The sequence below is a fragment of the Brienomyrus brachyistius genome, chromosome 19, assembly GCF_023856365.1.
Source record: "Brienomyrus brachyistius isolate T26 chromosome 19, BBRACH_0.4, whole genome shotgun sequence".
Taxonomy (NCBI): domain Eukaryota; kingdom Metazoa; phylum Chordata; class Actinopteri; order Osteoglossiformes; family Mormyridae; genus Brienomyrus; species Brienomyrus brachyistius.
The window spans coordinates 5844704-5857188 of NC_064551.1; the positions used below are offsets into that span (position 1 = coordinate 5844704).

Genomic DNA, 12485 nt, shown 5'->3' on the forward strand with positions numbered 1-12485 from the left:
GGTGCAAGATAAGGAGACGCGTGGGTGCTGCTCAGTCCTGGGGAGCGAGTAGCAGTCTTGGAGGATGGCCCCTGTACAGCTGTCAGGCTTGTGCGGTCGCTAAAACTCTGTGTACTTTTCTAGAACTATGTGCATTTTCTTCAGGCTCCATTTCTCCGAAATGTAAACGTTTTGTACTTTTTTGGTGGTTTGTATATGAAATGCATTGTAATCGCATCGTTTCATATTAAATGGTGTTAACGAAAAGCTGCCGCTTTTCCCCCTTTTAAAATCAATAAACTGTGATGGCATATAAAGAGAGAGACTTGCTTCATTCTCCTCTGGAGTGTCAAACGAATTACAGTCAATTGTGTTTTTGGGACAGCTGTCATTGTGTTACAGCGTATGTTATGTAAATGCACAGATACAAACATTATCGCCGATGATTCATTTGCTTCAGGGGAGTCACATTTAATAGTAAAACTTTACGAATATAATGAAAAAAATACTGAACACAAAAACAAATAAAACATTCAGAAACATGTATAAAATGATGATTTGAGCCGTTTTCACTTCGCCATTCTGGAGTTCTTGATCTTCTGTATTTCTTTAGAGCTTAGCACTAACATACCATTTTTGAACCGGCCAACTTGTCCAGTTGGCAGAGCGCTTGAGGTCGACTTTCTTTTTTTCTCCCTGCAATGATGGAGAGAGACAAAAAAAGTTCTCTCTGTATAAAAGTAAAAAACAAGGTCTAAAAAAGCAAGTTAATAAAAAATATCAATCTATAAATTACCTAGCACTCAGAAAAAAAACATCGATACACAAATTCTGGAATAATCGTCTGCGTAGGTAAAACCGTTTACTTCACGTCACAGAATCGTTCTATAAGGACTGATGAACATTTCCTTACTTTTCTTTATCCTTCTGCTTTTTCTTCTTTTTGGTGTCCTAGGAGAATCAAATGTGAAATGTATTTATTTTCATGCAGCATACATGATGGCTTAAATTTAAATCAGTACCTGGCAAAAATGGAGATATTAAGGTTCCTGTGAAGATTCCTAGTGACAGACACAAACTACACTGGGAACTGGAGTAGAATCATACACGATATCTTTAGGAGACTAGCTGTACCTCTTCCTTTTGCTCCTACAGCAGCACAGTACAGTAACACCCCCATTTGTGGAAACAAACATCAACAAAGATACAAGCCATTCCAGCCCATCAGTGAAACGGAGCAACTCACCGATGTAACTTCTTCCTTTTCCTTTAACTTCTTCTCCTTGATCATTTGCTGGTAGACTTTGTAATTGATGTGTTCTTTCTTGGGTGGCTATGAAGGGTGAAAGCTCTCAGGTACAGCCTTGTACTGCCGTACCTCTGCTTCCTTAGCTAATGCTCTAAGTCAGTGTTTCCCAACTCAGTCCTCGAAGGAACCCGAGACAGTCCACGTTTTTGCTTCCCCTCAGCGCACCTGTACCGGGTATTCAGTGTTCTTGATTGGCTGTGAGCTGGAAGGGAGCAAAAATATGGACTGGCCGGGGTTCCCCCAAGGACCGGGTTGGGAAATACTGCTCTAAATGCTTCTCCATACCTTTGCTCCAAGCATGATGGCTCTTTCCTGCTCAAACTGCCTTCGCTGTTCCTTCTGGAAGCCAGTAATTCCGAACCTATGAACTTCCAACCGTGCCTTTTAAGAGTAAAAATATGAATATAAACCAAATGCATAATAATAAAATATAACTCTGCTAACTTTATGAACTGGTTTCCGTTCAATCATAACATTATTCATTACTTATTTACCTTTTCTAGATTGAATCTATCAAGGTCCCCCTTGTCACCCTTCTTTACTTGCTGAGGCTGGAAAAAACGTCATAGGAAGTCACAACTATCACAGTGTAAACCAGAGTGTTCAAAAATAGGATCACAATTATGATTAGTTGACTGACAGTCTAAATCAGTTCGACCCAAAAGACTAAAACCAAAATCTTTAATTGTATTTAAGTTGATAGATTTAACAGGCTACGTTATGAACAGTCATGTCAGACGCAGAAACACCTTTCTTTAAGATCAGTTTACTAATGTAAATACCATGGCACGTACGGCACAATAAACACGCTGGATTTTCCAAAAAGGCAGTGAGGATTTAATAAACAGTACACAATGACTCTGCATATGAGACATACCTCTTTTTCTGGCATTGTGGCATTTGTTTTACTATTTTTCTTCAGAGGATCCTGGAAAGTCACGACGTCTATTTGTGCAGACAGGGCTGCACCACCGGCTTTGCAGGTGTCTGGTGCATCCGGCACCACGGGTTCGGCCGGACTACGTGGTCCGCAGTCATTTTCATCAGTGCAGTCCGAATGGGCAGCGTCTATGTCGTCTACAGATGCTTCAACCTCACTTTGCTTCTTCTTCAACTTTTTTTTCCTTCCTTCTCTTGGTCCGTCACCTTTTGGACATTTGACAATTAAGACTTATCATTTTACCAGAAAATAACTTTGACAAGTGTACTGACATTGCCATTTAATGCCTGCACATCAAAACATTTATAGTCAAGTCTTAACACGTACGTAAGCAGCCAGCCATGTTAGTTAGATTTAAGTCACTATAAAATAATCAGATCATTTCAAAGAGCGAGTGTCGTTTGTTGCCTCCGGCATACTATTGGCACAAACAACCGGCCCGTATTAGAAACTAGCTAGCATGCTGTTTAGCTGCCGACTTACCAAAATCATACAGCTTATTCAACACCTGGTCGAGAAAACTATTATCCATATCGTTTTCTATTAGTTCTTTATTCTGCGAGTTCATCCTAGCATGTAGTTATTAAAAAGCAGGCTGTTATGTATAATACACCATCACATTACTACCTCCAGTTACAAACAAGTTCCACGTGGTTAAAAAAGAACACGGAAGTCCGACGTTGCATGTCCTCCTTCGGCCACCGTAGGCGACAATCTGAACGGGAAGTCGTGTCTCTCCTGATCGGACGGCGCCGCCCATGTGAATCAGGCCACCTGTGTGGTATGCGAATATTTCTAAGTTCTGCTCTGGATTGGGAAGTGATACTTTGTCTTAGAGTCTATATCTACGCTACATGCAGGCTTCAACCTGAGTAATTTCCTTGTTTTACCGAATGGCATCAAGAACTCTGTACTCGGTACGTAATGCACAAACAGTGTCGCCTAAATTTTAGCTAACCATAACGTTCTTTGCTAAGTATTCCCAATGAACATTGCAGCTGTCATTCTGTTTGCCCCATACTTATGGGACTGTTAGATAAACAGGGAAATCAGATTTATTAGTAATGATTATTCCTTATTAGTATATATGGAAATATAAAACAGCAAAGAGAACAGGAACTAAGTTAAACTTTTAATTATTTAGTTGCATTCTGTATTAATGCGAATATCTAGTAGAACTAACAGAGTAAAGCTAGTTGACATTACTGTATATAATTATGTGAACTTGCATTTGCACGCGAAGCAAAGAGACCCAGCTTTAAAGAAGAGAGATGACTTCGAGGATATCCTGGAAGAGAGGAGAAACAGCAGCGACCTGAAATATGCACTGAAGTGTTACATGCCGGTTCTTTACAAGGGGGTCACACCCTGTAAACCGAGCATGCTAAAGACTATGGTGCTGCAGTCTGAGCAGCTTCGCTACGTTGTTACCGAGGTGAGAAAGCGAACATTTAACACAGCAGTGGTAACGTTAAACATTCGGTTACAGTTCAAGCAAAAACAACAATTGCTTCGACAGACATAGCCATAAAAGTGCTAAGAGTCAGAGTAGCAAAAGCCAGAAGACAAATGAAGCTATGAAAATAACATCCATGCGCGGAGGAAAAATATAAATGGGCTTCGAGGCCAGCTGGTTAACCCCCATCCCTTCAGCCCGTCCAGTCAGCCGTAAGTGTCAGAACGGAAGTTACGAGTGGATCTGTGTGCTCTCTTAGTCATGCCCAGCACGTGAGCTTGTAGCATCGATGGTGTGGGATGAGCTTGGCTGATGTCTGCCTGAGCCAAGCTTGCTCAACAAATGTGTCACCGCGCAGTTAATCCATCCATTTGAAGTAGAAGTCCATGTTTGGTAGGAAGCATGTATGCATCATGGTATGTGTGGACCAGCGTGTGGCTCAGCGCAGTAGGACATTGCGTCTGGTTATAAGGTCGCTGGTTCAAATTGTCAGCACAGTGGTTTCTCTGCCTGGTCCTTGAGCAAGGATTTTAACCCCAGTTGCTCCGGGGATGGACCGTGCTTCCTAAAAAAAAAAAAAAAAGTATGTTGCTTTGGATGAGAGCATCTGCTAAAATATAGCCTGGATGTGCTGGCAGTTTGCTGCATCGGACACACACTTTAAAATAAAGTATTTTCATAAAAATGAGTAAACCCACGCGAGTGATGAGAAAACGTGAAGCAACACGCACATTGAACATCAAACTTCTTTTATATTTAGCAGTGATTAGGATTTACACCCACATCTCTAGAAGCGTGAGCAAATGCTACTGCCTGCTGGGGGGGGGGGGCAGTCGTAATGAATTATGGATATTAACACACCTGATAGTGTTGTACTTTAGGAAAAAAGATATTATGTTTTATTCTTTAGTGCAAAGAGGTTTTATCTGATTACACAAACAAACCTTGAAATTGCAACCGCAACCAGGTAGGATTCCTTACCTGGGAAAGGGCGTGGTGAACGTCCTTAGAGGCTAAACCAGTTTTTCTGGTGATAGCTGCTGCTAGAGCCAGATCTGGGGAACATGCACGTTCTTCAACTGCTCAGTGCCGCCATGTCGATTATGCTCTCAGCTGTCGAAGGAGACCGGGGAGGCAACCGAGGTCATCCAGGGGGAGGCCTTGGCCATCTTGGAGGAAATGGCACATAAGCTACAGCTGGGCACCATCCGGTTCTTTGCCTACATGCTCAACAAAGCCTTCAAGACCCTGTACCAGAGGATCCGCGTGAATGAGGATGGCATCCAGAGAGTGAGTCTTCCATAATTTGCTCCTTTATAACTAAGGGTAACTAATGGACTGCATTTATATAGCGCTTTTCTACTCCTACGAGTACTCAAAGCACTTTACATTTTATGCCTCACATTCACCCATCCACACACTCATTCATACACCGGTGGCAGAGGCTGCCATGCAAGGCGCCAACCTGCTCACCGGGAGCAATTTGGGGTTCAGTGTCTTGCTGAAGGACACTGATGGGGTCAGGAGGAACCAGGACTTGAACCTGCAACCCTCCAGTTGCTGAACGATAGCACTACCCCCTGCGCCACCATCTTCCCCACAGGAGCCTTTAATCTGATTCATTTGATCTTCAATCCAGGTTGAATTCGTTCAGGCGGCACCTGCCGGAAGTTTGCTAAGCGTGACAGACTTGTATGCTCTTTGTGACGTGGTGATTGCGTATTTCTGTCTCCAGCTTCAGCAGGCCATCCAGGAGCACCCCCTGGTGCTGCTTCCAAGCCATCGGAGTTACATGGACTTCCTTATCGTCTCCTACCTCCTGTACACCTATGATCTCGCCCTACCAGTCATCGCTGCGGGAATGGGCACGTATTCTGAGATGGCCGCTGTTGAAATTCTCCAGTACCTGTTGCTGACCAAAAAGATGTGGGGACAGATGGATGCTGGAGATGAGATCACTTACACGTGACTGCTGTGTCTTACTCCAGTTTGGGCATGACTTTCCAAAGCTCACAACATCCTTGTCCGGCATCCTACATATTTTTTATTTTTTTCCACCCGATACAAAAGTAAAAAGTTTCTAGGTTATCAGAGATGTGTGTGTCTCGAATATTGATGGCATCCCTAATTTTCTGGTTGGCTGTGAAATCTCCAGACTTCCTGGGCATGAAGTTTGTGGGAGAGATGTTGCGAATGTCCGGCGCTTTCTTCATCCGGCGCTCATTCGGAGGGGACAGGCTGTACTGGGCCGTCTTCTCAGAGTACGTCAAGACGATGCTGAGGGTGAGCGCCGTCTCCAGACAGAAGAGAATTCAGGGCCCTCGCTGCCTCCAGCTTCATCCCACGCTTGGCTATTTATGTGCATAATGACGCAGATTCCCATATACTAGTTTGCATCCTACATTCTTAATAAGTGTCAGACTGTTCGCATCACTTTGCAGTTCTAGTTGATTTCTATTTTCTACCTACAGTCACAGCTCTTCCGCATTGTGTTTCTTGAGCACAGTATGCTCAGTGTAACAGTGTAAATGCTAAAAAAAAAACTAGCTTCTCAAAGCTGAGGTTAAATACATTTCATTTATTCGGTAATTTGTTCAGTGGAGCCCTTGGATGCTTGGCTGTCCTGGGAACCCAAGTATGGTATGAGCTCCCGAATATCTGTCCATGTGTCACGTCAGTCCCAGTGAGTCCTAACATCGCTCATATGCATTTAATCCCTAGAACGGATATGCGCCAGTCGAATTCTTCTTAGAAGGCACAAGAAGTCGAACGTGCAAGTCTTTAACTCCCAAATTAGGTAAGAGTAAATTTATGGGCCGCTGTCTTCATCTGTCTTCGTCTCTTGAGCAGGTTGCTGCAGCCCTGTGTTCGATCTCACAGTCAGCTTCACAGAGTGCTCCTTTGAACATCTAGGATATATTTCATGATCTTGTCCTCATCCTATTCAGGTCTTCTCAACATCGCAATGGAACCCTTCTTTAAGGGGGAGGCGTTCGATGTTAGCATGGTGCCAATCAGCATCAGCTACGAGCGGGTGCTGGAGGAGGCGTTGTATGCCCGTGAGCTGCTCGGGGTGCCCAAGCCCAAGGAGTCCACGTCTGTAAGCCAGTCCATCTCTCACAAGCACCTTGTTCTGATCATTCTGTGTTGTCTTCGAGATGCATCTAGGCCAGTGTTTCCCAGTCCAGTCTACGGGGGCCGACAGACGGTCCACGTTTTTGCTCCCTCCGAAATCCCAGTAGGAAGCAAAAATGTGGACCGTCTGCGGGTCCCCGAAGACTGGGTTGGCAACACTAGGACTCAAGGCAGACAGCCAGCTGCTGCCTCAATCCATCAAGATCTGTCAACAAGTGACATTTGGAACGTATTGCTGTTTCTGCAAAAATAAAACCACGTAGCTTGTCGAGTGACCACTACGTGTTCTTCTTGCAGGGACTTCTGAAAGCTCGAAGGATCCTCAGTGAGGACTACGGCAGTATACACGTGTATTTTGGTCAACCGGTGTCCCTTCGCAGTCTGGCCCAGGGCAGAATCAACCGCTCCCAATACAACCTGATGCCCAGGTAATCCTCGTCAGAATCCATAAACAATGTCGTCACGCTAGGCAAAGATTATCTACTGGAGAGATATTTTTGATAGTTTTTTTTCGGTTTTGAATTAATGTTCATTTCCAGCCACCATAATTATTCGTAATACTTAAAGTATAATCCCTGATCTCTTTTCCGAGTGTCCCCAACAAATCAAGACGGTCCAGTCATTGCCAGGTATGGGGAGGTCTTCTGGGTAGTGTAGCAGAAGATAGAATAGGCTAACGTGTTAGAACTAATATTCGCTTAGTGTCGGCTTCACAACTGAATCACTTCATAATTACTCCAGCCCATGGAGTGCTTGGGATGAAGGAGGGTACCCTGTGGTCTTAAAGGACTGGAGTGGCCTAGCAAATCAGACTGGTCATGTGACTTTCCTAGACACATCCCCCAGAGGCCCAGCGAGGATGCCCAGGTGTTCGTAAATGACGTGGCCTACAAGATGGTGCGTCTTCAGGAGGAGAGCATGGTGCTACGACCCTGGGTTCTGGTGGCCACCGTCCTTTTGCAGAACCCGCACGGCGTGGAAGTGGTGTGGCTCACCGAGCAGACAGCCTGGCTCCGGGGACTGGCTCAGGCTTTTGGGGCCTTCCTGGACTGGCCTGGTACGGCGCTACATCACGTGCGGCCCATTGCCGTTCGCATATAAACCTCATTCACCACCGCATCAACAAAAAAAGAAAGAGAAGAGAAGGAGAGATGGTTGGCGGCGGCTTATACAATTCATGTGAATTCAACAGTTTGGCAGGTGTAGGGAGCTAATGCCACCATTAGGGGGCGATGGTAGAAACTGCAGCTATACCCAGTAGGGTGATACCTGAGGGCAGATACTAGCTAGATAGGTCTGTCGCTAAGCTGGGTGCCTTGAGCTTTGGCCACGATGCCATGTTCTTAGCTGGTTTTGACTTTGCACTCAAAAACCATGAGAACTGGAGCCACTAAAGCTTTTTAACCTGTCGACTTTTCTGTATGTATCTTTCGGGCAAAGAATGAACAGTAGCGGTTTTCTAGGTGAGCTTGAGCTGCCTGCTACGGGTCCGTATAGTAATGCGTGAAAAGCTGTGTTTTTGCAGCACAACCTGCCCTTTGTGAAATCAGCCCTTAAGTGCATAGAAACGGTGCATCATGTCTGCACCTCTGCCATTTTTTTATCACACCACTTAATTTGCTTGCTGGGGGCTGTAATTTCCACGGAGTTGCTTGTATTCTGAAGACGACAGACTCGTTTAGTTCTAGCAGAATCACTCTACTGGACCATACAGTCCTGATTCTGTTTAGGACGCGTCGAGAATTTTGAGAATTAATTTTTTGAGAATTACAGTACAAATGCTTATATCCGGCAACACTGGGAGCCAGGTACTGTTGGATTGTTGATTTTTTTTTTTTTAGATGGCTGAGTGTTACTCTTGAAAAACTCTGAATTGTAACACATTTCTTACACTTTAGTCTTTTTATTTACCACTTTAATGGTTGTACTGTTATTTTAACATGCTGCAATATCACTGCTGGATACAACACAAGAGATCGTGAGGTAAACAGTAGCAGATCAAGCAGAAAGACTCCTGTAGCCTTCTGCTGTGTAGGCGTCCGCGGGAACTGATATGTACTGCGTAGTGCTTTTCTTTCTTTCTTTCTTTGTGTAAATTCTGAATATAGTGTCATTGTTGCTTATTATTAATTTAACATTGAAATACTAGTATTTTAGAATAGTTACAAGAGCTTTTTTCTGTAGCTGGTTTTTTGAAACTCTGGTTCCCGTTACCTGCACCCAGATGCTGTTTTCTTTTTCTCCAATAGGAATTCAAAGTAACAAAGCCCCAGATCTGTGACCCCGCCCCATTTGGGGGTGTGGCTTCCCAGGTGTGTATATGCCTACGCTGACGCGAGCCTCCCTTTTTCCTTGTCTTCCTAGACCACATCTCTGCCAGTAGGGCAGTGGCCTCTGGTCTGGCCCTGCACCCCAACCTGGTGTGTGCGGAGAGGGGCCGCGTGCGGCTGGCAACAGAGCCGAAGGGCACCGGGGCCAGAGCACCGGAGGAGGACCTGTTTAACCACGCCGTCACCGTGCTCTCCTGCGCCTCCTACAGGAACCAGGTCCTGCACGTGTTTCTGCGCCCTGCCCTGCTGGCCATGGCGATGGAGATTGCGCCCACCTCCAGAAAAGGTAATGGGGCGGAGCCAGCCAAAAATCAGATCTCCGTCGTGCTCTGTAACATCGTTCCATCCCTGTCTTTCAGACGACGTGTACAGCTGCTTCGGCTACCTGCGAGACATGTTCTCCAACGAGTTCATTCTCTGTCCTGGAGCAGAAGTCCAGGTGAGGTTTCTCACCATGTGCCTCAGCATGAATATCTTCTCAGCCCCCATTTTGGTGGGTGGGTGACCCCTGCCTTTGAACGCATCCCCTTCTTCAGGACTTCGACGAGGCCTGCTTTCTCCTGACGAAACGCAGCGCCATTCAGATCCTGAAGCAGGACATCGAGGCCACAGAACGGGGCCAGCCCACCCTCACATTCCTTTCCGCCATGTTTCAGCCGTTCTTGATGGGTTACCAGGTAGGATCCCTGCTGATTAAATGCTCCTCATCGCCTCTTGTAGCCCATCGTCTCCACAGGCGGGAGGGGGTTCTTGCTGAGAATCCCCCACTGACCGTATTACGCACATGTGGAGGAGTTGAGGATGGGCTGTAAATATTACTTTGTTGGCAGCCACTTCATTTGTCCTGCTGTGCTCCATTTTTATGGATCTGAAGCCTTCTATCTCGTAGTCATCAGCCTCTCTCAGGTCCTGGGTATTCTATACACCAGTGTTTCCCAATCTGGTCCTCGGGCACCCCCCCAGACAGTCCAAGCTTTTTGGAAGGAGCAAAAATGTGTACTGTCTGACAAGGAGCTGGGAGGGAGCAAAAACATGGACCATTTGGGGGTTCCTAACGACTGGGTTGAGAAACACGGGTGATCCTTTGATCATCCGTCCCCACATTGCTATGGGCAGTCGCATCATTTGCACCCAAATTGCTTCCATGCTGGACTTGGTTCCGGTCCTAAAGGTGCCTCCTTTTCCCCCCCGGGGCAGGTGGTGTGCCGGTACCTGTGCGAGGAGGTGGCAGAGAGCCTCCCCGAGAAGAGCTACGTAGCCGGAGTGCGCAGCTATGCCGTTAAACGCATCCTGTCGGGTATCTGAAACGTCGTCAGCGCTTCTCTACCTATAGGTGGCGCAGTGGTTAATCGTCCACTTCAATTCTACACCCCTTGTCCCCGCGTACAGGGGAGCTGACGTGCTTGGAGGTGCTGTCTTCAGACCTGCAGAAGAACGTCCTGGCGGCCCTGCTGAGGATGGGCGCCTTGAGAAAAAGCAAAGTGTAAGCGCATATAGCGGGGAGGTGGAATACGACAAACGCAGGAAGTGATTCGCTTCGTATAACAGTCTTTCCCTGTCAGCTGTGGCCCTGATATTAGGTGGGACCATTTATTACAGTTATCTCTGAGGCCTCTCTCATTAACGTACCTTCCCTTTGTCTCAGAGGCGAGCAGGTGACTCTCCGCGTGAACAAGTCGGCGATAAACACGATAGAGAACACGCTCGGTAAGACACTTGATGAATGAAATTTTGCGTGATTAACAAATCTTTCTCCCCGGAGTCCATTTTTATCCCACTTGGGATTTTTGCTCGGGTCATTCACTCATTTTATTGACTTCTCCTGTTTTTTTTTATGTTAACTGCAATAGGCCTGATGTTGACAGATGTGGCTTTGACGGACGCATTGATCTGTTTTTGTTAGCTAAGGCTTCGCTTTTAATAGCTTATAGATCGGCGCTCCCTCTGATTTACCAACAACGCCCCGGAAAGACGTTGAGATTTGTGCTTTCTGCCTCGCTCCGGCCTGTCAGTCTTGACCGTTCCCCTTTCGCCTTTGTCCCTTTGTGTAGGAGGCAGAGTCTCCACACAGAAGCCTGTTCTCGCCCGACTGTAACTCTCGCATCTGAGGATCCAGGCTGCGTCTCCACGACGGCCAAGTCACCCGAAGACGACGCGGTGCTACTGCCCTTACGCCGTTTCCTTTTAAGAGAGACTTGGCAACCCAAGTGGGAGTGTGTTGCTTCCTACATCAAAGCTGATTATCCCTTTTCAAAATAGTGCTTTAAAAATAATGCTACAGATGTGCTATGAAGCATAACCTACTGTCACTAACGTGGTTTGAAAGCCATCCGTGGGAGTGCCAAGTCCGATCCACCATCGTCTTCTGGCAGACCCCAAGTTCTCAAAGAAACGAACCAAAAGCCAGTGACTTCAGCTAGGTCACCCTAACCCTTTTTATGCGAGATGTACAGCTCTAACGTTGGATGTTATCCTTGTTCACTGTGTTTTGCAGACTTTATTTATTTTTTTGTTACATGGTAATTTAATCCAGTGTCATTGTGCACTTTGGATGGTTCTCTTGTGTTAAGGGAGAGTGTGCGGTTATTAATGAGTGTAAATCTTGTTCATTTTGGATTCCAGCAGAGCATCATGATGGTAATAAATGTGTGTGACAGCCATCCCCCCCCATTATGTATTACATTATGTAGGGTATGCTTGCGTGTGATTGAAGGTGAACAGTTTTTTTTTTTTCGTCTCTGCAGATGTGCCACCTTAGCATTAACCAAATCAGTCTGTTGTTCCACTCATTTTTGGATGCACTCCAGATCAGTCACCTATTCTCCATGGATGCGAAATTTACAACCAACTCATGAACCATTCAGTGTTTACTGTATGCCTTTAAAAATACAACAGGGAGATGTGGAGAAGTGTAGATCCCTGAAGTATCCAAGACCTAGTGGCAAAAATGACTTTACAGAACCAGACATTTGTCTTAATGTACTTAGGATCACCTTGAAGTTGGGTGAGACAAGGCTTTGTGTTTAGACCAACAGTAACAGGATGTCACTGTGAGTGCTTTTAAATGCTCTTTCCTGAATTTTTATCCTGTCATACTCATAAGGTCAAAATAATGTTCCCAAGAATTAGCCTTTTCCATTAGCTTGTTTTTGTTTATAAATGCCACTAAGCTGTTACTGATTCTTGTATATGCTGATGTTTTTCTTGTTTACTTTGGTTTTTTGGCCACATTTAGTCTCTGTCAAAAAGCTGATGGTGACCGTTGTGATGTATGGCGCTGCAGACGATGCTGGCTGAGAATCACATGAATAAAACTAGAAAATACCAAAAAAAACA

General features: G+C 45.5%; 2 protein-coding genes across 3 annotated transcripts; one reads left to right on the top strand and one right to left on the bottom strand.

The window, feature by feature from the left end:
* Positions 1 to 425: 425 nt before the first annotated feature.
* Positions 426 to 3589, bottom strand: c19h1orf131 (chromosome 19 C1orf131 homolog). Of its 2 annotated transcripts, XM_048986317.1 has the most exons (8): positions 3458 to 3589; positions 2856 to 3002; positions 2166 to 2434; positions 1783 to 1839; positions 1574 to 1669; positions 1226 to 1312; positions 893 to 930; positions 426 to 675 (listed from the first exon to the last, which is right to left on the bottom strand). In XM_048986317.1, the coding sequence occupies exons 2-8, from the start codon at positions 2986 to 2988 to the stop codon at positions 549 to 551; spliced, it is 807 nt and encodes a 268-aa protein (XP_048842274.1). In that variant the 5' UTR covers positions 2989 to 3002; positions 3458 to 3589; the 3' UTR covers positions 426 to 548. The 2 variants fall into 2 exon arrangements, with proteins under 2 accessions (XP_048842274.1, XP_048842275.1); XM_048986318.1 differs by lacking the exon at positions 3458 to 3589 and having other exon boundaries at positions 2712 to 2978.
* Positions 3006 to 12067, top strand: gnpat (glyceronephosphate O-acyltransferase). Its single transcript, XM_048986306.1, has 16 exons — positions 3006 to 3145; positions 3472 to 3663; positions 4798 to 4974; positions 5420 to 5549; positions 5840 to 5967; positions 6406 to 6481; positions 6633 to 6784; positions 7117 to 7247; positions 7653 to 7876; positions 9184 to 9435; positions 9509 to 9588; positions 9686 to 9826; positions 10347 to 10446; positions 10539 to 10632; positions 10795 to 10856; positions 11201 to 12067. Exons 1-16 carry the CDS (start codon positions 3122 to 3124, stop codon positions 11242 to 11244), a joined length of 2007 nt encoding a protein of 668 aa, XP_048842263.1. The 5' UTR covers positions 3006 to 3121; the 3' UTR covers positions 11245 to 12067.
* The last annotated feature ends 418 nt before the right edge of the window (positions 12068 to 12485 follow it).

Coding starts and splice junctions, on each gene's coding strand:
- gnpat (XM_048986306.1), top strand. CDS start 3,122: ATGGCATCAAGAACTCTGTACTCG. Junction 6,482..6,632: donor GTCTTTAACTCCCAAATTAG/GTAAGAGTAAAT, acceptor CATCCTATTCAG/GTCTTCTCAACATCGCAATG. Junction 9,827..10,346: donor CGTTCTTGATGGGTTACCAG/GTAGGATCCCTG, acceptor CCCCCGGGGCAG/GTGGTGTGCCGGTACCTGTG.
- c19h1orf131 (XM_048986317.1), bottom strand. CDS start 2,988: ATGGGCGGCGCCGTCCGATCAGGAGAGACACGACTTCCCGTTCAGATT. Junction 931..1,225: donor AAAAGGAAGAAGTTACATCG/GTGAGTTGCTCC, acceptor TGATTCTCCTAG/GACACCAAAAAGAAGAAAAA. Junction 676..892: donor AAGCAGAAGGATAAAGAAAA/GTAAGGAAATGT, acceptor CCATCATTGCAG/GGAGAAAAAAAGAAAGTCGA.